The 24,898-nt window shown below is 43.1% G+C and overlaps 1 protein-coding gene across 1 annotated transcript in view; it reads right to left on the bottom strand.

Annotated features, from left to right (window-relative positions):
• The window catches only part of MMS22L (MMS22 like, DNA repair protein), a 534,885-nt gene that overhangs the window by 321,990 nt on the left and 187,997 nt on the right, over window positions 1-24,898 (bottom strand). The window contains exon 10 of the mRNA XM_085611124.1: window positions 10,425-10,487. Coding sequence (XP_085467250.1) covers window positions 10,425-10,487 — 63 coding nt within the window. The remainder of the gene's footprint in view (window positions 1-10,424; window positions 10,488-24,898) is intronic.

Here is a 24,898-nt window from a genome sequence, read left to right as displayed (position 1 = left end):
TGGTGTTGTCCGTGAATACCTGCACTACACTTCCCCGGACACAGGGAAGGAATGCTTTCAGTGCAAATCGGATCGCCCTCAGCTCCAGAAGGTTGATATGGAGCCGGGACTCCGCCGGAGATGGGAAATGGGTGGATTGATTGCAAAGGTATCAGGCACTGGCAATCACTCGCGCTGCACTCCAGTCAGAACTGCCAGGCTAGGTTCCTCCTGAATGGGAACACAAGCAGCGCAATGTCAGTGTTGGTCTATTTGGGCCTCACTTGTGCGGTGCAATAGTCTCCAGTTTCACAACACTATTATAAAAAAACTTCTTTAATCCCAGACAGCCATATCTTACTCCGACGACCCATCTTCAATTGTGAAAGATCTCTGGGAAAGCCTTGCTACCTCCACAGAACAGCAATACCTCACTAAGCTGACATCTTCCTGGACTCCTACAAGACAGTATAAAATCTGCTGCTCCTGAACCTGAACCCCAGATCATCTCAGCTCATCCACCATTTCTGTGTAAAATCACCAATGACAAGGTGAACCAAATTCCTGAGAAGACCAAAACCAGCACCCTTCTGCATAATTACTTCTTTGCATTCGGACCACAACGCAGTGTGGCGACAGCCATCTGGCAAGTGTTGATTAAGCTCTTCTGATTTCAGATAACAGTGACAAATGTCTTCTCATCTTACTCAAGCTCCATGTAGTCTTTGAAACCATTTGCTACCAAGCCCTATTTGATTGTCGTGGATCCTTAATGTATGTTGGTGAAGCCCACTAGTGGTAATTTATTGCATGAATAACAGCCCAGCTGATCCAGGTGGGCAATTCCATTTATGAACCAATTCCCAACCAACAACCAACTAATTTCCCAATACTTTCTCCTCTCACCAGCATTTGGAGTACACGAGAGTCGTTCCAGCCAGCAAGAGAATTAGTATTCATCAATAAGCAGACAACACTTAACTCTACTCACAAGTATCCTCAGTCCATAACATCAACCAACTGAAGCCCTGTCTCACCTGCATTCAAACATAGATGCACAAACCTTAGGTGAAATGGAATACCCATAAGACGGAATTCATACTCCTTGTCAATGATAGACAAGAATAAGTAGCAGAAGAATGGCTCTCAAAGATGAATCTATATGGCTTCAGTCTACAATTCACCAACTAAGTAAAGTCCCTGCGTGTCCACACCATACACATTTTAAAAAACAACCTCTCTGGAGACTCCATAATGAAGTCTTAGAAAAAGAATCTCATAGACAAACCATTGAAGATGCGATACAGAACTACCTCATGGCTAATAAAATAGGAGAATGTCGGACCTCACAAGATGGGAGGCATTGAAGAGTACCATCAGAGGAGAGATCTTTAAAATTAGAACTGCCATGAATAGTGACTCCAATAACTATCTTGAAAAGTTAGAAAAAGAGATTGCTATGCTAGAAGAAAAACATGTAATATCCAGAGATACCTTAATCTTGAATGAAATAGTTTAGAAGAAATACAAGAATAATCAAATAGTCCGTCTTCCACAGTTCAACGCTGATGTAGCGGAAACAGGAGGGAGGATGCCATAGAGTGATGAAACGCAGCCCGACTCCCATGCTGAGATGCATATAGGGAAAGCCCAGGCCAAGTGCAAGCCATCTCTGGCTTGTCAGTGTACCTTTATCTTACAACAGCCATGGGTAAAAGGTAGGCAGCTGCTCTTCCACCATACTAGGTCCCAGTTAGAAAACTAAAGCCTCCTCGTTGTTGGATAACTATTTGCAGTGGAGGAGCACCGCCCCACTGCTCTCAGAGCAGTGGAAAAAGAAAATGACAATATTATCATTATTTTATTTTTAGTACAGGCTACGGGGCCAGGTAAGGGCAGGCGGGCCTGTGGTCACAGGGAGGAGAAGTGGTTGGTGCACCATAAGTGTGCATTACAGTTTGGCCAGCCGTCTTGGGCCGACCAAACAATAAAGAGCACTTAGCAGTTCTCCAGCTGGCTGTGTTGCGCAGCCGGGTGGAGACCAGTCCCAGTGTTCCCAGGCACTGTCGCAATCATGACGCTGCTGTCATGCTGGTGACAGTAGCTTCGCAATGGACTTAGGGGAGCCAGTGAGCTGCCGGGAGGGAGGAAAAGAAGAGGACGAAAGACGCTGCAGCCGTAATCAAGTAAGTGATTTTTTGTATCCTTGCTACCCAGCCCCCGACCAACCCCACCCCACCCCACCACCCCGTTCTGTAGCAGCTGCCATTGGGCTAAAGATGTTGGTACTCTCAATGATGAAACTACAAATACTGAACATAGTTTGAATGTAGCATCAAATGCCTTGGCATATAACAACTCTAACACAGAAGTTTTAGTTGTGGAAGCAGAGGTTCACGGGGAGTATAATTGATTTATCCAGATTTACTTGACACGAGTGCTTAAGGCCCAAAAAAGAAGTACTGACTGTGTTCTATTCCCTAACTCTCATTCATTGTCCTTCATGGACGATTTATTGGGAGACTCCTTACTGGAATGAATGGAATGTCTTCAAACAAATTATGGATAGACTAACCTCAATTTAAATTTATGTTGCCTCGATATCCAAGAACATTGTTTTATGTGATGTGTCAACAACGACTCTTTCCTCTGACTTCCAGGTGTCTTCAAAACTGCCAAGACAAGTATGTCAGAATGATAAGCAGAATGTAAACAAACCAATAATTGCCAATGATCCTCAGCCAACCCTTATCCCTGCTTTGTCACCTAAAAGGAAGGGGTCTATTTTACCCATCATTGATCTTCCCCCGCAAGCTGCACGATATGTATTGATTTTAAAAAGAATTCTCAGTTACATGGGTGACAGTCAGAGGATTCCATGCAATTTAAGAATAAGACAGTTCAGTGGCACCATTGTTTTTTCAATGACGCTCCCATTTCTTTTAATGACTACACGGGCACCTTGGATTAATAAATCCCATAAAACTGTGAGGGGAATACATTATCAATTTTAAAAATCTAATTCTTTTGGAGAGATTGTTATCAAGTATGCATCAAGATAGTCACATGATAACAAATGTGTGTTGTTTCGCTGGGTTTTATTATAATCTACCTCGGTTACATGTTTCTTTTTGAATGTATCATAATAATAATTGTTACACTGAAACCTCCCTATCAACCTCAAACAGATTTCTGCCACTGACGTCTTTAGATGGTAATGATTGGCTTATGACTATTAATGCTTGTAATCCAGAATCATTGCAATCTATAACGCTATTTGGGACCTTGACCAAACTATCTGCTTTGCACCCTGTTGTAAGTAATTCTGTTTTTACCTGAGCCCAGAACGCACTGGATGACTGTACCAAATTACTTTACAAGAATTCAGCAGTATTGCGTCGAAATTGCAAAATAGAGAAAGGGTTGACTTTGTTAGTTCTTTCGATATTCTGCTGGTCCAGGAAACATGGACTTCCAATCAACCAAACATTGATGGTCACTCCACTTCTGTTATTCCAGGACTGCAGTCTTTTTCAGGCACAGCTAGTGGCAGGGCTTATAATTGGCATCGCTCTATTTTTTAGATGTGTTGCTGCAGAATGGAGAAAAGGAGCTGCCCAATATTCAAGCTGTTATACTATCTTTTGATAATCACAATCCTATCTTTCTTTTAATTTTACTATAAAGTTAAGGACACAGACTGTTAAAATATTGCTAAGCTTTCTGCTAAGACAAATAGTAATTTGTCTTCTGATAGGACTGTTATGGAGTCAAAGCCTTGGATTTGATATTTAAGGGTATTTAAGGGCCATAGAAATTGTTTTGATAAATCTAATACTTTCCCAAGAATGAAGTGGGGCATGAATATTCCAAACAACCTACTTAGAAATCTATTTAGATCAACAGGTAGTGATACAGACGTTTGCCTATCAGAGGACAATAGCTATGCTCACCTCTTCCAGTCTTTATCTAAAATCTGTGGGACAAAAGATTTCCTGAAGGGTAGGAGTAGGATTATTATCTGTCAGGCATCACATAAATGGTTTGGCAGTGCTTGTTCCACAGTGGCATCAGATTTATATGCAGCAATAAAACATATTCCTGGAGGTACTGGAGCAATTAAAGCAAGCAAAACACCTATAAGGGACAAGGCATAGAGTAATTGTTGGGTCGTTAGTGCATCTAAAGAACAGCGTTTTAAAATAAAATGTATTAATGCTCCTCATTTAAAACCTAAAAGGTTGGATATTACGTCAATGAGCTGGGTCAATGAGTTTTAGAGGCACTTATGGAACATAAGATCAGAAGAACCCACCTTAATGGAGAAGGAGAGAAGGCTGATTTTTCACACTCAGGAGGTGATTAAAGTTATAGAGAATAGTCCATCCACTAAGGCTCCTGGCACAGATGGGTCCTTATGGATTTATTTGAAAATAAATTAAAAGGGGCCCTGTTATTACGAATATACTGAATGCAGCCAGCGCATCAATCTTACCTAAACAGTGGTCTAAGTCTATATTTGAGCAGATATTTAAGATGGGGAATAGTGAGGAAGTGAGGGGTTATCAATCTATTTTCTTCATTGACTTTACTGTGAAAATTGCTGGCAGTGTCATGATGTAAAGATGACTAACTTGATCGAAGTAGAAAAATGTCCTAGTTGGAACCCAGTATGGCTTTAGAGAAGGTTTGGGGACTAATAAAGAGTGCCTAAACTAAAACCTTTTAATTATTAAATCTACTATTGCCTTTAATGCCTCATTATACTGGGCCTTTATTGAACTACACTCAGCCTCTTAATGCGTCAACAGGTTGAAGCTCTGGTCCATTTTAGCGTCCATGGGCTTTGATGAAGACGTACTAAAACTTCCTATCCTAAAGCCTCTTCACCTGGGGCTATCTGCTACAGTGTGCTTACTGTTAATTGGGAATGTACATATAGCCTTAAATTGGTTAGAAGTGTTTGACAAGGCTACATTATTGGCCTTTTCTTTTTAAACTTTATTCAAATGGCCTGGAAAATCATTAAGCAGGATATTTTGTAAATTGGCATTCAAAATGTAACAATCCTTCTTTATGCTGATGATGATCTCATGTCGAGATAAATGCGTGTATGGAAGTCTGATTGTGTAATAAGACATACGTATAGGAAAGTGTGAAGGGGGGTTTTATGTGATAAATCAGAGTACACCGAGGCGGTTTTTGTAAATATGCCTTCATGTTACTTGGACTGTATATCTGAACATAGTTCTCTATTTCATTTTAGATAAATCTATGTTTAAAAAAAAATATTAAGCCCCGAAGAAAGTGGGGTGAACCAATATAAAACCACTGAAACTCCACGTCGACAACCTAGGATAAGATTAACACTGTTTGTGAAATATTGGTTATAGTTAATAGTGTGTTTACAAATCAGAAGACATTGTTTTTACAGAGCAATCAAATGTGGTGATAAAATTTAGACAAACTTTTGATGTGGATATGCTATGAATATTGTTTTTAAAAACATTTTTTAATTATTGCAATGAAATATTATACATAGTATATTTAAACATGGTATGTGTAATGGTTTATACATTTTGAATAAATAATACATTTTTGCATAAAACAGTGATCAGTGTTAAGATAGTGGAGTATATATAAGGGTGAATTGATGTTGGTCCTATAGAAGATATATAGAGGTCGATGGTATTAACAACAAAGAGCGAGCTACACAAAAGGGATTCTTTTTTTGTTTTAATTTACTTTTGATCCTATCCCTATTTATTGGAAGGGTACCCCTCCCAAATTGTGAGTTCTTAAGTTGAGGACCGCGAACGGGTTGCAAAGATTACTGGAGAGATATGTGCAGTTTATGAAGGACCTGAATTTACTAAGGCATGTCTGTAAGACTTAAATTTCGACCTTCGGCCCTAAAACAACCAGAATTCATAAATCAGGTTAAGAGATCGGCATCATTAGGACTTTTCATTATATAGGTGTTGCTTTTGAGAATCTGGTTTAAAGGGCTGAGTTGTTACAAACTAGGCTACTTCAATTTCTACAATGACAAGGGACAGTTTTACATTTTGCCAAGCAATGACCCAATAATCCAATAAAGTGTTTAAGTGATATTTTTAACAGCAAGTGTATTTCTATGGTTAGTTATGGTGGAGGTATTTGGGCCTTTGTGAATGTTTCTTGCTTACAAGCTGTAGAAAATAGTTTTTGCAAAAATCTACTGGAATGTGAATCAGGAACTTGTAGGTTTGTTTGTCAAGAAGAGCTGTCTGAAATATTTGGTTGGCCACCAACATAGAGCTCCTAAATAATTGTGGATTTAGATGTGGACTAACCCACCCCAAAATATAATCAGAAGAACATCTGGGACTGTTTGATGCTTGATGATGCCACGAAAGTCCCATGGCCCTGCTAGTACGACAGAAGATCCTGCTGAAGTTGAAGTCCGATTGGAGTACAGATGCTAATGTTCTAAAATTCCAGATTCCACAACATCCTGGCTGACCTCTTATGATAAGGCTTCCAGCAGGGTAGTAAAGGATGGTGGGTGGCTTCTCTGGCATTTCTTGACTGCCATTCAGGGCTATGGACAGCCAGAGTGCTAGCAGGGAAAGCCCTAAAGTAAAATCTCTGCAGCCTGATACCCTGTCCTTACTTGCAGGGCATATGGGCCAGCAAATGGATTAAGGAAAGTTAAGCCTTCTCTTTGGCAAAGTTAGGCAAAATCAAGAAATGTATTCACAAAGGACATAATTCACCTCTTCATTGACACATTTTAAACTTTGAATGACCCTAATTACAGATACACAGCCTTATTTAAATCAGTTCTCCATTATAAATAGCGGATTCACAACACTGTCTCTTAATAGGTCACATATGTGATAATAACGGCTTTTGGAAATGGATCCCTCTTTCATGAGGGTACATCTCAGCAGATGGCTATGAGATAAGGATTTAGGAATAATGGTATAGGTGGATGGTAAAGAGGAGGACCTGACCACATGTTCAGAGAGGTTTCTGACTCAAAGGAAAATATGAATGAGTGATTCAGATTTAAGGAAGGGTATAAGGGTACAAACTGAATTAGGCGAGGGGCAGAGGCAAAGCATGGTAGGATCATTAATTTTGGAATGCTTCTTTTGTGGGGGTGAGAAAGTGGCTGAGGAAGGGAGAGAAAATAATCTTTAGGTATTAAGGAGCAATGAATAGTAATTGTTGAGATATAGATGATGGGAGTTGGTGACACACTGGAAATCATGTCAGAGGAGTATCCAATAGCAAAATAAGATGCAGGAGATTAGTAAATGTAGCTCAATAGCAAGGGAGTCATTTAGGTTGAATGTTTGAGAAGCTGTGTGGACAAACGGGTGGGAAAAGTGAAGCAGGGAGTAAAGTAAGCTAGGAGGATAGGGTGTAGAAGTAGCGTTAGAAATTGTGAGGCATATTCAAATAGATAGAAGAAGACATGGAAAGGGGCAGAAGCAATTGGCCAGGATAGACACTGTAATTTAGGCAGGAGGAAAGAGAGAGCTGCAAGTTAAAACGAGAGGAGATGATGAAATACAACAAATGGGGGCTCGATGTGTCAAGTTAATTTTGTGGTATCTTGCTTGAAAATTGAATTTAATGCTCAAAAGACGCTAAAGTTACCAGCAAGAGGACTGGCCCACAGTGTTTGTCTCCTGCAGTCTACTTTCTGCTCTAATTAGTCACCTGCAGAGATTTTCTGCTTGAAACACTCTCCTGTTAAAAATAAATTGTGCAAACGTTTGCATATGCAAACTTCACAGGATTAAGAAAAATAATACCATACTACCTAATACCTAATTTACAACTTTTGTAAATTTCAAAAGCGAAAAACTAATTGTTCACACACTAAAAAAATACAGTTCACAGTGGAGCAACTCACAAGAGCATCTATTAATTGTAAAGACCACCTAAATGTAATACTAAAAACTTCTGCCAAAAGAAACGCCAGAACCACACATTGGATGTTCACGTCTATGGATTTCAACAATAGTGCAAGAGGAGAACACAACGCCACAATTCAAACCTAATGTTCAGCCATGAGAGCAACCGCAGACAATTCTCAATATAAATTTAAGGCCCTCATAACTGCACAGTGAGCATATTCAGAACTATGAAGTAATGAAATGGGCCCAGGCAATGAAGCAGTGCGCAAGGTGAGGAGCACAATATGCTAAAACTTTAGTAACTTGAACATTGCTGTAATCGCACACTATATCCGTGGAGACTTTTACATACCCACATTAACAACACATGAACCATATTATCTTCACACATTATCTCAGAGAAGACTTGAACATTAACTTTACACACTTGCACACTATCTCTCTGTGGTCATTAACATGACTGTCTTTACAAACCATCTTTTTGGGGGTTGAATATGCCTTTATTCGCACAGCATCTATGAAGGAACTTGAACATTTTTACTACACACTGTCGCTGTGGAGAATATACCTATTTTCAAACAATACACATTATCTCTGTGAGGACTTGAACACTATCTTTACTCGCTAGTTCTGTGAGGACACTACCATGATTTCCATCACACACTATCCTGAGGGGACTTAGTATTCCTAAAACCGCATCCCATTTCTATTTGGACTTAAACATATTTACACACCATTTCTGATGGGACTTGAAAGTATTTATCTTCAAAATACCTATAATCACACACTTACCTATAATCACACACTATCTGTGTGGGACATGAACATGATTATTTTCAGACATTGCTCTTGTATTGACTTGAACACCCCTATAATCACACAGTATCTCTGTGGGGCATTGATTATCAACATAATCCAATACTATCTTTGTGAGGACTTTAATCACAGTTAAATACACCATCTATCTAGAGATTAAGATTCTGCTGTGATCACATTCCACCTCTGTGTGGACTTGAACACCAGTATCATTACATAAGATCTCTTTGTGTACATTAACATTGCATGACACTCCAAGGGAGATGTGTCTCCTGGCTCCTTTGACAAAAAGGAAAGCAACTAATCAAATTCTGGGATCCACTTGACCATTGTTTGATCTGGTCAGTAGCTTCCCTTTCTAGTAACATATCTTATTAGGAGTTGAGCACTAAGCAATGGGTTAAATACAGTTTTGATGTGCCTTTCAATAATTATGATATATTTTCTGATCGCATAATTCGTCTTTTTTGCAGCACCAGGAAAAGTTACTTGATTCATGTTGGTACTGTATATTATTTAACTAGTGTATTCTACAATCAGACGTGTGCTTCTATGGAGTTGGTCGTCACAAACACGGCAACATGTGTTCAAGTGCTCATAAGGCTGGTTCTGTGTGCAAGATAAAATCACAATATGTTTGCTAATTTGAAACTGGATCCTGCCATCATGAGTTTTTACTTAACATAGATCTGTTTTTTTGATTAATTTAAAAGCATTGGGAAAGTACAGTCCCGCAAAAAGTAGGTTCCATACAGTCAACACAAGGATGCTAGAGAGAGAAAGAAAAAAAAAAAAAAGAGGAGAATGTGTCTTAGTGTGAGAACGAGTTTGTGAGTCTGTATGAGTTAAAGGTTGAGCAAGATACCTGCTGTTACACATCCTTAGCCCCTTTCTTGCTCCATCCCCAATCCTTTGACTTTTCCCTACTGGCTCACCTGTCTGAGGTCTCTTACTTACATCTTCATGTTTGCTGTATATTCTATGAATGTTGTATGTTTGAAGTATTCTCTCCACCGCATCTTAGGATTCATACCCCTGCGCCTATAAGGCCTCATTTTCTCTGGCCACTGTGCTTTTGCCTTTTTCTTTTTCAGTAACCAACACTACTTCTGTAACCTTTCCACTTGCTCGGTCTACTGTCTCTTTCTCACATCGCAACTCTACAACATCTGGATCATTAATTTCCCACTACTAAGCTTTTTTGCTTCAGTCCTCTTTTTGAACAAGCAGTTTCCACATTCTTGCATTTTCAGGTTTATAAGTACAACACACTTTATTATTAAAAATAAACTCATTCTTATCACATTCTTGCCAGTCTTCAAATATTCAAATGTTACAGAATGTCAATAATTCATGCCTTCTTACAATTTGGACTACTGTTTAGTAACTGTGTTTTAGTTACTTTATTGACAACTAGCAAAAAGGTAAAGGCAACTTAGCTCAGTGCATTAATATATTGGCTTAAAAAATAGATGTACTACATGATGGTCAAACGGTCTAATGCTGGCTAGGCAGCTAAATGGGTGTCAGAGTCTGGAAAAATACAAAATTACTTATCCCAATAAAAAGCCAAAATACTTTGATGGATTGCACAATAAACAAATATTAACATCATTGATTATCATTATCATGAATATAACAAAAAATGAGAACATGATGTCCTACAAGTCGAATTCATAATTGACTTTTTCTTTTGTCCTTTAAAGAAGTAAGTACCTGCACATTACTAGATTTTTTCAGAAGTCCTTCCACAAATTTCCAATTTGGCTCCATAATTTTCTGAAAAAAAGTCACATCATTAGCATAAACGCATAGTTACATGTGTGTAAAAAAAAAACTACATTTCAGTTGCATTAACCCTTTGCAACTTTACATTATTGGTGGAATGACTAGGTGTACCACAACAGACGTTTTGCAGCATTGACAAAGAGAAATACCTAATTAAAAGGGTATTCAGGCAACCTTATGAATAATGAGAAAAGCCTACCTGCAGGTGTAAGAAATTGGGTTGTTGGTTGACTGGGATGTGAGCCTTGGTCAAGCAGCAATCACAATCCTAAATTAACCTGTGCTCAACCATGTGGCAGCTTGACACAGAGCAACCAGGCTTAACTCAGAGGCAATGTGTGAAGATTTTGTGCAACACTTCAAATAATAATAATATGAAAAACACCACACAAAATGGATCCAACACCAAGTTAAAAAAAAAAAAGTAGTGATTTTTAATAAATAAAACACCAAACCGACAAATATCCAATCAGTAGAAACGGGAACATGCAATTTTAAAGATTTTAGTGAAAATAGCGCCAAAAAGCACAAAGTGGCAACTGTGGATATCAGGTTGCGCCGGATCGGGAAAAAGTCACAAGTTCAGGCTAACGGCACGCTGGCCGGCTACAGCGACCCAGTGAGGCCCGCTGAACAAAGTACTTTAAATTCTGATTTACAGAGCATTGCGAGAATTCGATTTGAAAATGCGTCACACAGCTGTATTTATTGGGTTCACCAAGGAGATTTTTGGAGGAACCATTGTGGTCTTGATGAATTGCTGCCGATCCCAGGGGGGTAGGGCTGGGGGAATGGACGCCTGAGGGGCCTCTTGGGCACTGCAGCGCCCACCCAACAAGGAGCACAGCCCATTGATGAAGCATGCCACCTCTGTGGGTGAGTGCCTGCATCCTACAAAAGGATACTCCGTGACCTTTGAGCAGCGAATGAACCCTCAAGGTGGGTCTTGCTTCCCATTATTATTGGAGCTGCACATTTGATTCATATGATATAAGCCAATCTTAACATGTTTTAAGAGGGCACTTTAGCACTGGTTTGCATGGCAAAATGCACAGAGTCCTAAGGCCAGCGACACAAGAAGTCAGCAAAACAGATGGTCTGAAGACAAAAAGTTAGGGTGAAAACCACACTAAGGATGCCAGGTCTAACCTGTGTCGCCTCCAGCTGAAAGGGAATAAGTGCCCAACCCGTAAGGAGTTCTCTTCACTAAGGGAGACGAACCTGGAGAGGCCATCAGCAGTGGTGGCATCTGTTCCAGGACCGTGTTCCAGCATAAAGTCCATTCCCTGTAGGGAGATGGACCATCAACAGTTTGGGATTCTCACCCCTCATCTGCATTAACAATCTGAGGGGTCTGTGGTCTGTCTGAACCCGGAAGTGAGCACCAAACAGGTATGGTCACAGCGTCTTCAGTGCACAGACCACTGCAAAGGCTTCCCTCTCTATTGCACTCCACCTATGTTCCCGGGGTAGTAACCTCCTACTAATGAAGGCTACAGGATGATACAGGCCATCTTTGTTCAGCTGTGAGAGAATGGCCCCTATGCCATGCTCAGAGGCATCTGTACGGACAATGAATTATTTTGAGACTTCTGGAGTCTTGAGCACGGGTGCTGTGCACATGGCCTCCTTCAGGGTGTCCAAAGTGTTCTGCCACGCCTCCATCCAGATCACCTGTCTTAGCTGCTTCTTAGAAGCCATAATGGTGCCATACTTATTGACAAATCTCCTGTAATAATCTGTTAGGCCTAAAAAGACTTACCTCTGTCTGGGTTTAGGTGGGTCCCTAAGCCAGGATGGTTTGATTTTGGCCCGGAAGGGCTCCACCTTGCCTCTTTACTCTTGGTGACACAGTAAGACCACTGAATCCTGGCCTATCTGGCACTTTCTGGCCCTGATAATCCGGCCTGCCCTCTGGAGGGCTGAAGCACTTCCCAGAGGTGGCACAATTGATCATCCCAGCTAGAACTGAAGACCGCAGTGTCGTCTAGATAGGCTGCACTGAAATTCTCCAAACAAGCCAGGGTCTGGTTGACCAATCTCTGGAAGGTGGTAGGCGTGTTCTTCAATCCGAAGGGCATTACCCGGAACTGGAAGTGACCCTCTGCAGTACAGAACACAGAACTGTCGTTGCCCTCTTCAGTTAAGGCAATCTGCCAGTATCCAGGCATCAAGTCGAATGTGCTGAGGAACTTGGCTGCTCCCAACCATCTATGAGCTCATTAGCTCTGGGAATGGGGTGAATGGCAGTCTTTGTGACAGCATTGAGCCACCGGTAATCCACACAGAACCTAAGCCCTGGGATAGCACCTGAAGAAGCAGGCTTGGGGCCCACTACCACTGGGCTGGATCAAGAGCTGTTTGAGGGCTACAGAACCCCTAACTCCAGCATCTTGGAGACCTACTTCTTAATGCTGGCTCTCACCTTATCAGACAGCCTGTAGATTTTATTCTTCACAGGCATGCTGTCCCCAGTATCAATATCATGGGTAAACCATGTACTAAGTCCTGGGATAAGGGAGAAGAGAGAGGCAAAATGCCTAACAACTGGCAGCAGTCTCTCTGTAGTTACATGGGTCACGGTAGGGAAGAAGCTGATACCCTCTACAGACCCATCCTGCTAATTGGAAGAAGTGAGGTCGAGGAGAGGTTCACCCTCCTCCTTCACTCTACCATCCGTTATCAGTATGTTCAAGCATTCTGTCCATCTTTTGGTGTTGCTATAGTCGCCCTAAGTGGGAAGGGTATGCACAGAAGGGGGTTCCGTGCTCACCATGCCACTGGAGTAAAGCTATCCTGGCTGATGAGGGTTGATACTTCAAAACCAGTTCTAGTATGCTTGATTCAGGTCCGGGAGGACCTGGCCTGGCAGTTCAGGCTGGACTGTTCGGATGAGGAGCAGTGTCAAGACTTATTTTCTTAAGTCTGGGTTCAAACTGGAATGGCATGGTGAGCAAAATGATGATGGATTTAGGCCCAGATCGCTGTACTGGGGGTGAGTGTTTGACATTGTTCAGCATCCCATCCATTGATTGTGCTTTTTGGATTCACAGAGGGTGGCAGAGCACCTTATACCCACTTCCAGAGGTCCAGGACTGGGGTAGCACTACTTGGCAGGGTAGATTCTCAGATGGCAGAGTCCAATGGCAAAGTTGTTAGAAGCCCGTTGTGTCCTGTGGTTTCAGATCAGGAGGCCTGCCAACTAGCACTTGGAGTCACTCTAGGGTTCTGGGTTCAAGAGATGCAGATCTAGTCCTTATCACAAAGGCAAGAGGGCAGGTCAGCACAGCAGGGCATCGGTCCTTCAGAGAAGCCGTTCAGCAGCACAGAAGTCCTTCTTCCTGGCCAAGTATCCACAGCTCCAGAAGAGCACGGAAGAGTTGGTGCCTGATGTCCAGTATGTATACCCAGTTGTGCCTTTTGAAGTGGGGAGAAGCTTCTAGAGGCATGCCTTTGAAGTGCGCAGGTGACCTCCCATTCTGGTCCTGGCTCCAGACTAACTACAGGGGGGTAAGCAGCCCTTTCTGTGGAGGCAGGACACAGCTTATTCAAGTTTAACGGGTGCTGTGCCCTGCTCCTACCTTCCCATCCATGCACACCTACACTCCCTATTGTGTGTGGCTGTCTAGGAGGAATACACAAAACCCAACTGTCAACTACCCATAAGTCATGTGACCCAGAGACAGGCTGCAGGCACTAAATGGCTAAGGCCGAAAAATGCCAACTTTCTAAAAGAAAAGTAAATTGAAACAGCTGGCGTGCACTCAATATAAACTCTTGCTTACTACTAAACCAAATTATACTGGGTGTGTTCTAATTTGGTGTGCATCCCCTGTGGTGGTTCCACCCTGCCACCAATTCAAAATGAAATAGAGACCAGAACTAAATGTTCTAGACAGGGGGCGCACTACCAGTATTAATCAAAACTGAGTGTAGTCGACTTATTGTGTCTTATTATACATTACTGGAGACACTTCCTAAAACAGTAAACCAAATATAATATGCAGTTTACAATGTACTCAAAACAGTCCGATTAAATGAAATCATGTAAAATAAGTCTTCTTCTTGCTACTGTGTTGTTTAATCACACTGTTCTTGGAGATCAAGTGGCATTTTCAAAATTATAATTTAAAATCAGACCTCACAATAAGTTTGGGTTTTTCATTGCAATTACAATGACACCAAACATGAACTAGGAATTTGCTCCTATTTGGAAATTACAGCTTATTAAATGTAATAAGGTAACTCCAATGTTATCCAATGGGAGCAGTAGGTCTTACAGTAGTGAAAAATGATTTTAAGAGTTTTTCATTACTAGGACATGTAAAACTTAAAATAACATGTCCTACTTTTAAAATGCATTTCCCCCTGCCCTCTGGCTGTCCAGGGTTTTACCTGTGACCTAATGACAGTTTCACACTGCACACACACAGGCTGCAATGGGAGGCCTCAGACATGTTTAATATGCCACTTAAGAGGATGGCACAATCAATCAGTGTGGCAGGCTCACTTGTAGCATTTAATTTAGAGTTCCTGTGAACAGGTACTGCACACTTTGCTAAGGAATTACAAGTAAATTAAATATGCCAGTTAGGTATAAGCCAATCTTAAAATGTTTTAAGGAGAGAGCACAAGCACTTTAGCACTGGTTAGCAGTTGTAAAGTATGCATAGCTCTAAGGCCGGCAAAAACAAAGTCAGCAAAACAGGGGGTCTAAAAGAAAAACGTTGGGGGGAACCACACCAAGAATGCCAGGTCTAAAACCAGACCTCAACAGGGCTTTATTTTGTTAGATCAGAAGACGTTTCAAAATAACTTTCATAGGGTTGTAGTCTTTACGTGCGCCAAGCATCAACTTTGCATTGTTGGGACAGGAATGTCCCTTGCATGACGTACAGTCATGTTCCCCTGTCCTAAGTAACCATATATGTTGTATCCTGGTTTGTGAATCTAGCCTCGGAATCACAATAATCTAGAAGTTGTGCAGTGGCCCATGCCTGTCCCTTAAAATGACTGAGGTCCTGGACCTGTCCTGTGATCCCGAGGGGCACACCAAATGTACCCTCATTGACAAGACAGTGGGCTACTGTGCCAGTCATGGGTTTAGCACATACAGCAGTGGTGGCAGCATGCCATATTTTGTGAAACCATAGTTGTGGTCAGACCAATTTTAACCTGCGTCACTAGACTAAAGGCCCTCTGGCCCATTCATGTAAAGTTTCACTTCTCTGTGCTTACCAGACACCTAGCACTAAGTGCATATTGTATTTGTTTGCGTGTGTACCCTGCGTGAACCAGTATTTAAGGTGCTCTATGCTGGAGACACCCCTGCTGTGAGAAGCTTCACTCTACATAAAGGCTGTGTCTGAAGAGCAACCTGGAGAGGACACTTGAAAGGAGACCTATTTCAAACCCATTCTGAAAGCGCAGACAGTGGATACACAGCTTCCAACTGCTGTTATTATACAAGAGGGGGACCCTAATACCCTACATGTTGATCGAGGTCTTCTATAACCAAGGTATGGATTTCTCCACAGAGTACTCAGAGGACTGATGTGCACCCAAAGCTGGTGCCTGCCTGACAATCAACTTCACCGAGGTGTGAACATCATCTGAGACTATGACTTCCTAGAAGATCAGTATACCTGACCATAAAAGTCAGTCTGCCTGCTGAGATAGGGAAGGAGCCTGCCAAGCCATAGGAGGTGGTACTCTCTAGGAAGAGGAAGGTGCAGCGTCACCCTAGAGTTGGTGTGGCTTCTTGAAGAGGATGACTGCAGAGAGTGAGCTATGCACCCCATTGTCAGTGGTTAACAGTCTCTCCAGTAGCAGTTCTTGGTGGGAACTGTGACAACTCAATCTAAAGATCACTGAAGCCCTGTCGGGCTTGAATCCAAGCCCTGCGTGGCTTGAACTGATCTGTAATGTCAAGAGAAGCAAGCCAATACTAATCTGTAGTGCCAGATGAAGCATAGCCTGAACTAAGCGCATTGCCCAGAAGAAGTTAAGCCAGTGCGCACTCATGTTGCTCAGAGAAAATTGTTCAGAGTGTGGCCACACGACCAGTCGGAGATTGGCCTATGTATGGCCAATCCACCAGTCAAAGTTTGGCCTGCTCCTGGCCGCACTACCCAGAGAAGATCAGCCCATGTAGGGCTTCACCGACCCGGAAGCATCTACCCAACTGATCCGAATGGGTCATCAAGTCTTCTGGAAGGTCGCCTTTCTTGCATGCGAGACTGTTGAATACAGTCATTTCATATTTGCAGCAACAGGGTGATCACATGCAGTCAATGAGAAGACCCCAATGGAGTTGCAAGTCTGCACTTTTTTCCCCACCCAGAAGCGAGAATGAGTGCACACGTGTAGAGACAGACTCAGTTCAAGAACTGAGCGACTGAACTGTGAGAGACTGAGTGCAACTTACGATAGATCTGCATCTGAGCCACAATAAAGCTATTGCCTCAATCCTAGGGGAGAAATGCCTAGCTCAGAAAAAGGGAGAACTGGGGATAGATAGATTGAAGCGCAGCCTGACCACAGCATCCAGGAATCTAATTTGTACCTTGCATATATTGCGTTTGTAGTTTTGCATTCTAGTGTGCATTAATGTATTTTTTTATTGAATGTAAAGCACTGCGGTGAACAATCAGTTACTGCACTGTTGTGTGACTGTTGAGCCCAGAGCCTGAGTAATGCCACACTACCTCCCTGAGAAGCCTGTAACTGCTTGCCATCGCGACTATGGGAGTCAAAAGCTGAAGGCATTGTACTTGGCCCAGTTTGCAGAGCCAAAGTAGGAAGGCCTCATTACATCAGAGGCACCCATGCTGAAGGCTCATTAGATCCGATTTGCCCCTCACATATAAACTCAACATTAATCACAGGCCAGAAGAAGTGATATTCACAGAATGAAGACGCACTCAGCGTTTCTTTTGTGACCCCTATGAAGCACTACTTTGCCATGAAGAATAAACCTGTACTTCAATGAGTCAACATTGCAACGTGATGGATACTCAGGTCACCCTGAAAGTCAGAAGCTATATCATCTTTTTCCATTCGTGAAGAATGCCACAAGAATTTTAATTAAACTCTGCTATACAGAAAATGACTTCAAAGAGTTTCTATCCTCATCAGTGGGAAATCTCCACTGAGGAAAAAGTGGGGTTCAACTCTCATTTGTGAGAAGGCATCCCAGGAAGTATATTGGTAGAATTCAGTGGAAATACATACATGGCAGTATGTTTAGGCAATTATATCAAGTCATAGGAAAACCCCTCAACCCCAAGGAGGCAGGGTAATAATGTAAACTATGCTTACAATCGCCTACTAGTGACAGTAGTATCTAGTTAATGATCAACATGTGCTGCCAAAAGCAAAAAAGGTTGATCAAAGATCAGGAATTAGGTGAAGACCCTTGGGGCTGGATTCAAACGAAAAATTATGTTTCTTCCAATTCTTGATGTTTGTTGTTCTTGCCCTTGAAAGATTTGGTTATGCACTTAAATCTGAGACTGTCTTGAGGCAGGCTTAGAAATGAACAAATAAATCATATGAGTTGGCATCCTTTGATACTACATACATTAGTTGGGGGCTGAGGTAGTATTAGATGTGCGGAAGACACTGTCCTGTGCACCCTGGTTAAGCACAGAACCTCAGTCATGACTGTGTCCTAGGGAAAACATATCAATGACATTAATCCTAAAACAGCCTTCTCTTCAATGCAGAACGGCCTGATGTATCAAACTAAGAGCATGACTAGCAATAGGCTGTTACAGAAAGACCTTTTCTCACCTGGGTAGTTCACCTTTAAGCACACATCATATACTGCTCTCACTGCAGGAATGGTGTTCTAATGAGGCACAAGCACTGCAGGAATGGTGATCTATCCAATAAGGCCCAAGCACACTGTTTTTGCACAATATCTTGGGAAAAATGCATGGAGGGACACAGGACCAGAAATAACCTGAACGTTGTGCTCATGATCTCATAAAGGGACAGGGTAGACCTGGATTTATTCTTAGCATTAGCGTTTGCAGCACTTTGAGAATAGCAATAGCAATGCTTCAGAAGGTCTTCAGACCTTGGGAGAAATAAAGATCTTGCACACAATGAAGAAAAATAAATTCTAAACTCTCTTGCTACACAGTCAAAAAGGAGGCTAAGGAATATGCTACTTACCAGTATGCAGCTGTTCTTGGCATGTAGAGCTGCAGATCCACACACTAGCATAGATCGCCATCTGGTGTTGGGCTCGGATGCTTGCACGTTGTTGTTGTCTTGGAAGAAGTCTTTGTAGTCACGAGATAGGTGACTCCTCCCTTGGACGATAGTGCACATGGGCATCAACTCCATCGTTACATTGTTTTTCGCCATGATGGGAAATGATGGGAGTTAGTAGAAGAGAAAGATGTCCATGTGTGATATCTAAGTAAGATAAAGCTGGAACAGATACAGGTCCCGGGGAGGTGGCTGGGCGTGTGTGGATCTGCAGCTCTACATGCCAAGAACAGATGCATACTGGTAAGTAGCATATTCCGTTCGAGGCATATGAGGTGCAGATCACACACTTGCATAGACTATATAACAGTATCTCCCCTAGTGGTGGTCACCTGTGTCGGTTGCAGCAGTTTCAAATAAAGTTTTAAGGACAGCTTGGCCAACAGAAGCTTGTTGCTTTGCTTGTACGTCAACACAATAGTGTTTAGTGAAGGTGTGTGTTGTAGACCATGTGGCTGCCTTTACAAATATCTTCTAAGGGAATGTTCCCTAAGAATGCCATGGAGCCCATAGTTTGCGTGTGGAATGCGCTCTAGGGGGCACTGTTAGCGTGTGTTTAGCTTTCTGGTAGCATATTTGGATACATTTAACTATCCACCTAGCAATCCCAGATTTGGAGATGGGGTTGCCCTTATGTGGTGGAGAGAAAGCGACAAACAATTGTTTTGCGGAAAGATTTAGTTCTATCAATGTAGTAAAGAAGGGCTCTTTTAACATCTAAGGTGTGGAGAGCTCTTTCTGCTACAGAGTCCGGGTTTGAAAAGAACACTGGTAACTCTACTGATTGGTTAAGATGAAAAGGAGATATGACTTTTGGAAGGAATTTAGGATTTGTCCTAAGAACCACTTTGTTACGATGTAATTGTAAGAATGGTTCTTGTATGGTTAAAGCCTGGATCTCACTCACCCTTCTGAGGGATGTGATTTCGATAAGGAAAGCTACTTTCCACGTGAGGAACTGTAGTTCGCATTTATGTAGAGGTTCAAATAGGGGTCCCATGAGCCTAGTAAGAACAATGTTCAGATTCCACACTGGAGAGGGTGGTAATCTGGGAGGAATCATTCTTTTAAGTCCTTCCATGAAGGCTTTGATCGCAGGGACTCTAAAGAGTGACAAGTGCTGTCGATTTTGTAAGTAAGCTGCTAATGCTGCTAGGTGGAGACGTATGGATGAGTATGCTAAATTACATCTATGCAAGTGTAGTAAGCAGCAAATGATGTTCTGGATGGATGCATCCAGTGGGTGTATATCATTGTTAGTGCAGTAAATGGCAAATCTTTTCCATTTTGCAGCATAGCACGCTCTAGCAGTAGGTCTTCTGGCTTCTTTTATAATGTTCATGCAGTCTGGTGGCAGGTTAAGGTAACCGAACTCTAGGACTTCAGGAGCCAGATCACCAGATTCAGTTCACTTGGATCTGGATGCCCGATCTCTCCATGGTTCTGGGTTATTAAGGACGGGGAGAGATGCAGTTTTTGGTGTGGAACTAGAGAGAGTTCTAGTAGTGTTGTGAACCACGGCTGGCGTACCCATGTGCGAGCTACTAGGATCAGTTTGAGAGACTGCTGCCTGAGCTTGCGTACTACTAGTGGAATTAGTGGGAAAGGCGGAAAAGCATACGCAAATCTGCCTGACCAGTTCATCCATATCACATTGCCCTTTGACTGCGGGTGGGAAAGCCTGGCGGCGAAGGTTGGGCATTTTGCGTTTTCGTGTGTGGCGAACGGATCTATGTCTGGTTGGCCCCATTTTTGGAAAAAGGGTAGTAGAACTTAGGGATGTAATTCCAATTTGTGGATCTGTTGTGTCTGTCGACTTAACAGATCGGCTATCTGATTGTGAACCCCTGGAAGGTGTTCTGCAAGTAGGTATTTGTTCTGAGGAATGGCACATCTCCAAATGTTCAGTGCGAGGTGGGACAGCTGCAGAGAATGTGTGCCTCCTTGTTTTTGTATGCAATACATGGCTGTCATGTTGTCCGTCCGGATGAGGACAGCCTTGTTCTGTACATGTAGTTGGAAGGATTTTAGTGCTAGGAATACAGCTAGTAGTTCTAGGTAATTGATATGGAGCACTTTCTGTTGAGTGGCCCATTTGCCCTGAGTGGTGTGTCCGAGGAGATGGGCTCCCCATTCTGTGAGTGATGCGTCTGATGTCAGCACTTTCTGTGGAAGAGGCTCTAGGAACGGCCGCCCTTTGGACAAGTTTATGTTCCACCACTGCAGAGAGCGATGTGTGCGGCTGTCCACCAACACCAGATCTGTGAGTTGTCCGTGAGCTTGGTTCCATTGATGTGCTAGACATTCCTGTACGGGACGCATTTGAAGTCTTGTATAAGGCACAACGAAGATGCAAGACGCCATCATGCCTATGAGCTGCATGAACACTCTGGCTGGAAGAGAGTGTTGGTTTTGAAATTTTGTGATAAGAGCTTGTATACGGGCTGGACTGGGATATGCTAGGGTTGTGGAGGTGTTTATGGTAGCTCCTAGATATTGGTGTATATGAGAGGGTTGGAGATGAGACTTGGGATAGTTGATAGTGAACCCCAAGTTGTGTAATAGTTGGATGGTTTGGTGAGTGTGTAGAACACATTGGTCTAATGACTTGGCTTGTACTAGCCAGTCATCTAGATATGGGAAAACATGAATTTGTTGTCTTCTGAGATGTGCTGCTACTACTGCAAGACATTTTGTGAATACTCTGGGCACGGTTGTTACCCAGAATGGAAGGACTTTGAACTGGTAGTGCGGTCTGTCCACCACAAACCTTAGGTACTTTCTGTGAGCAGGATGCATGGGAATGTGGAAGTATGCGTCCTTGAGATCTAGTGTGGCAAGGAAATCTCCTTGTTGCAGCAGTGGGAGCACTTGTTGAAGAGTGATCATATGGAAATTATCTGAGTGTATATAGAGATTCAGGGGTCTGAGGTAGAGTATTGGTCTTAGAGTCCTGTCCTTTTTGGGGATTAGGAAGAACAGTGAGTATACTCCTGTTCCTTGATGCTCTAAGGGAACTGGCTCTATTGCATGCTTTTGAAGCAGTGAGAGAACCTCTTGTTTGAGGAGCGTAAGATGGTCTGCAGACATTGGACGCTGTTTGGGTGGTATGTGTGGAGGGGTAGCTGTAAGTTCCAGGCAGTAACCATACTGGATAGTTTGTCTTACCCACTTGTCTGTTGTGATGGAATTCCAGACAGGTAGGAACTGTGTTAGTCTGCCCCCGACTGGAGTGGAATGGTCTGGGGGGAGCGGAGGAAAGTCACTGCTTTGTGGCAGGGGAGGTGCGAGTGTTGTTATTACCTTGACCTCGTCCTTTATTGTTGTTCCCTCTGTATCCGCCTCTGAAATAACCTTTAATGGGAGATGTTTGTGTAGTGGTTTTAAATGTAGACGTGGTGTCTGCACCCATTTTTTTGGAGGCTCCTCTGTAGAAGGAGCACCGAAAGGAGCCACACGTTTGTGGAGACTGTAATGCACCCATGGACTTAGCAGTCTCGGTGTCCTTTTTTATTTTTTCAAGGCCAGTGTCTACAGCTGGCCCAAATAGTTGTTCTTGGTTGAATGGCTGACTGAGTATGGTAGTTTGTACCTCTGGCTTAAAGCCTGAAATGCGTAGCCAGGCATGGCGTCTAAGGAGCACACTGGTGTTAATTGATCTAGAGGCAGTGTCTGCTGCATCAAGTGCACATTTAATTGACGCATTGGAAATTAGCTTGCCCTCTTGGATAAGGTCATTTGCCTGGATTTTATACTGGTCAGGCAGATGTTGTAAGAGGTTTTCTAACTGGTTGTAGTGTGCCCTGTCATAGCGTGCCAGTAGTGCTTGGGTGTTGGCAATACGCTAGTGATTAGCTGCTTGTGCTGCTACTCTTTTGCCAGAAGCTTCTAGCAATTTGGATTCTTTATCCGGGGGTGGTGCATCTCCGGAGGTCTGGGAGTTGGCGCGTTTCCTAGCATTGGAAATGACCAGAGAATCCAAAGGCAACTGTCCTTTGATGCAAGTAGGATCATCAGGGGCAGGCCTATATTTCTTTTCTATTCTAGGGTTAAGAACCCTGGCACGGACGGGGTCTTTAAATACTTCGGGGGCATGCTTAATGACTCCTTTGATCATAGGTAATATTTGCACCGACTTTCGAGATTGTTCAAAAGTATCTAAGAGGAAATCTTCCTCTGGTGCGTCGGAGTGCATTGTAACCCCATGATATTTAATAATTGGCCAAACCCCAGGTGATCATCTGGGGTAGATGGTTTTGAGGGCTATGGCTGTGGGTCTGGTAGGTCTGTTGGGATTGGAAATGCCCAATCAGCAAGTGGTGAGGTGTCGGGATCTGTGAACGGATCATTAGGATCACCCGCATCCCCTAGGTCGTCATCATCATCATCCGGAGGTGGTGTATGTGGTGGAGAAGTGACAGGTAAGGGTGGTGTGGGCAGAGGAGGTGGGTTAGAAGGCAGTGTAGGAGAAGAAGGGGCATAGGCGATGTTGCAGAGTCCTTCTTGTGTACAGGAACTGGAGCAGATGGTGTGTCCAGTTTTCTTTTTTTACATGGCACAGACGTGACATGTCCAGTCTTTGGGTTGATATAAATCTTTTTCTGCCTTGGATCGATGGGATCTGGGTGAAAAAGTTCTTGTTCCTCGGTAACAGTTTTCGGTGCCGATTTTTCCGGTTCCGAGCGAGGTTGTGGTTCTTTACAGGTTTTGGCTTTAGGAGGTGTATCAGAGTCCTTAGCCGTTTGTTTCGGTGCCGAGGATGTTAGTTTCGGAGCCGAAGCTGGATATTTAGGCTTGGGAACCTTCGAAGCCGGCTTTTCTATGGGCCGTGGTTTTTTCGGGGCCGATTTGGAGGTGGAAGGCGTCGGAGCCGATTTCGGCGCCGAGTGTTCTTTTGGCTTCGGTGCCGGTGGGACAATGACATGTGGTTTGCTCGGTCCCGAGCTACCGGAAGGCTCGTCTTTTTTCTTCGGAACCGAGCCCGGAGGCGAGGCTTCTGAAGGATGTTTTCGGTCTCGACTGGGGCCAACAGGCGAAGTCTTGACCACTGCCTTTGGTTTTTGAGGGGTTGGGGCAGGGGCAGTAGTACTCACACGTTGCCCAGGAGTGATGAGGTCGTCTGAGTCTTCTGCCTCGGAGATGATTCTGAGATCCTCGGAATCTTCTTCTGGGACATCGGGGCCTTCATCAAAGATGTCCTCTGGTTCCGGGGCTGGTCTCTGTGCATTGATGTGTCTTTTAGCCCTTCGATCTCAGATGGTCTTTTTGGATGGAAAGGATGCACAGCTGGACTCGTCGTGGTCAGGTGATAGGCACAGGTTGCAGACCTTGTGGTGGTCACTGTGCGGAAGTTTTGCTCCACACTGGGGGCATTTTTTGAAAGGCGTCCTTTCCATGAGCCGTAGGCCTTACGGCGTTGATCGGCCCAGCTGCCCGCATCGACGTTCAGAATCGAGACGATGAAATCGATGTCGAAGGTGACTCGATGGTTTTTCTGTAAATTTTGAGCTTCGAGAAGCTTGGAATTGAGATTTCCAACCGGAGCGGAAAAGTTGCATCCGAACCCGATGGCGGCAAAAACAATCTAACGATGGAGTTGATGTCCATGCGCACTATAGTCCAAAGGAGGAGTCACCTATCTCGAGACTACAAAGACTTCTTCCAAGACAACAACAACGTGCAAGCATCCGAACCCAACACCATATGGTGATCTATGCTAGTGTGTGATCTGCAGCTCATATGCCTCGAACAGTACAGTTCTGGAGGGGAGGTGAAGTGAGGATAGAGATAGAGACTTAAGTGGCAAAGAGCTACTTACAGTCTTTCTAATATTCTTTATGCCTGCTAAATAGTGCTTTATGGCCTCCACACACTCATCTAAGGTACAGAGCTTCGTGTCAGCACAGCTCTGAAGATTATTAAGAATGTAAGGGATAAAGTATTTATAGTTGCTGAGGTCCAACAGTCGACTTTTGAATACATAGCTAAACTATATGCATTACCCCCTATCCCCGCTCCTATTCGCCTTGGCGGTGGAAGCCATGGCGATATGGGTTTGCCGGAATCCGGTGATCAGAGATTTCGACTGGCCGAGATCGCAACCAGATCATATTGCATTATAT

This window comes from Triturus cristatus, chromosome 6, assembly GCF_964204655.1.
Source record: "Triturus cristatus chromosome 6, aTriCri1.1, whole genome shotgun sequence".
NCBI lineage: Eukaryota > Metazoa > Chordata > Amphibia > Caudata > Salamandridae > Triturus > Triturus cristatus.
Note: the sequence above shows the minus strand (reverse complement) of the source record. Positions and strands in the feature narration are given on the sequence as shown.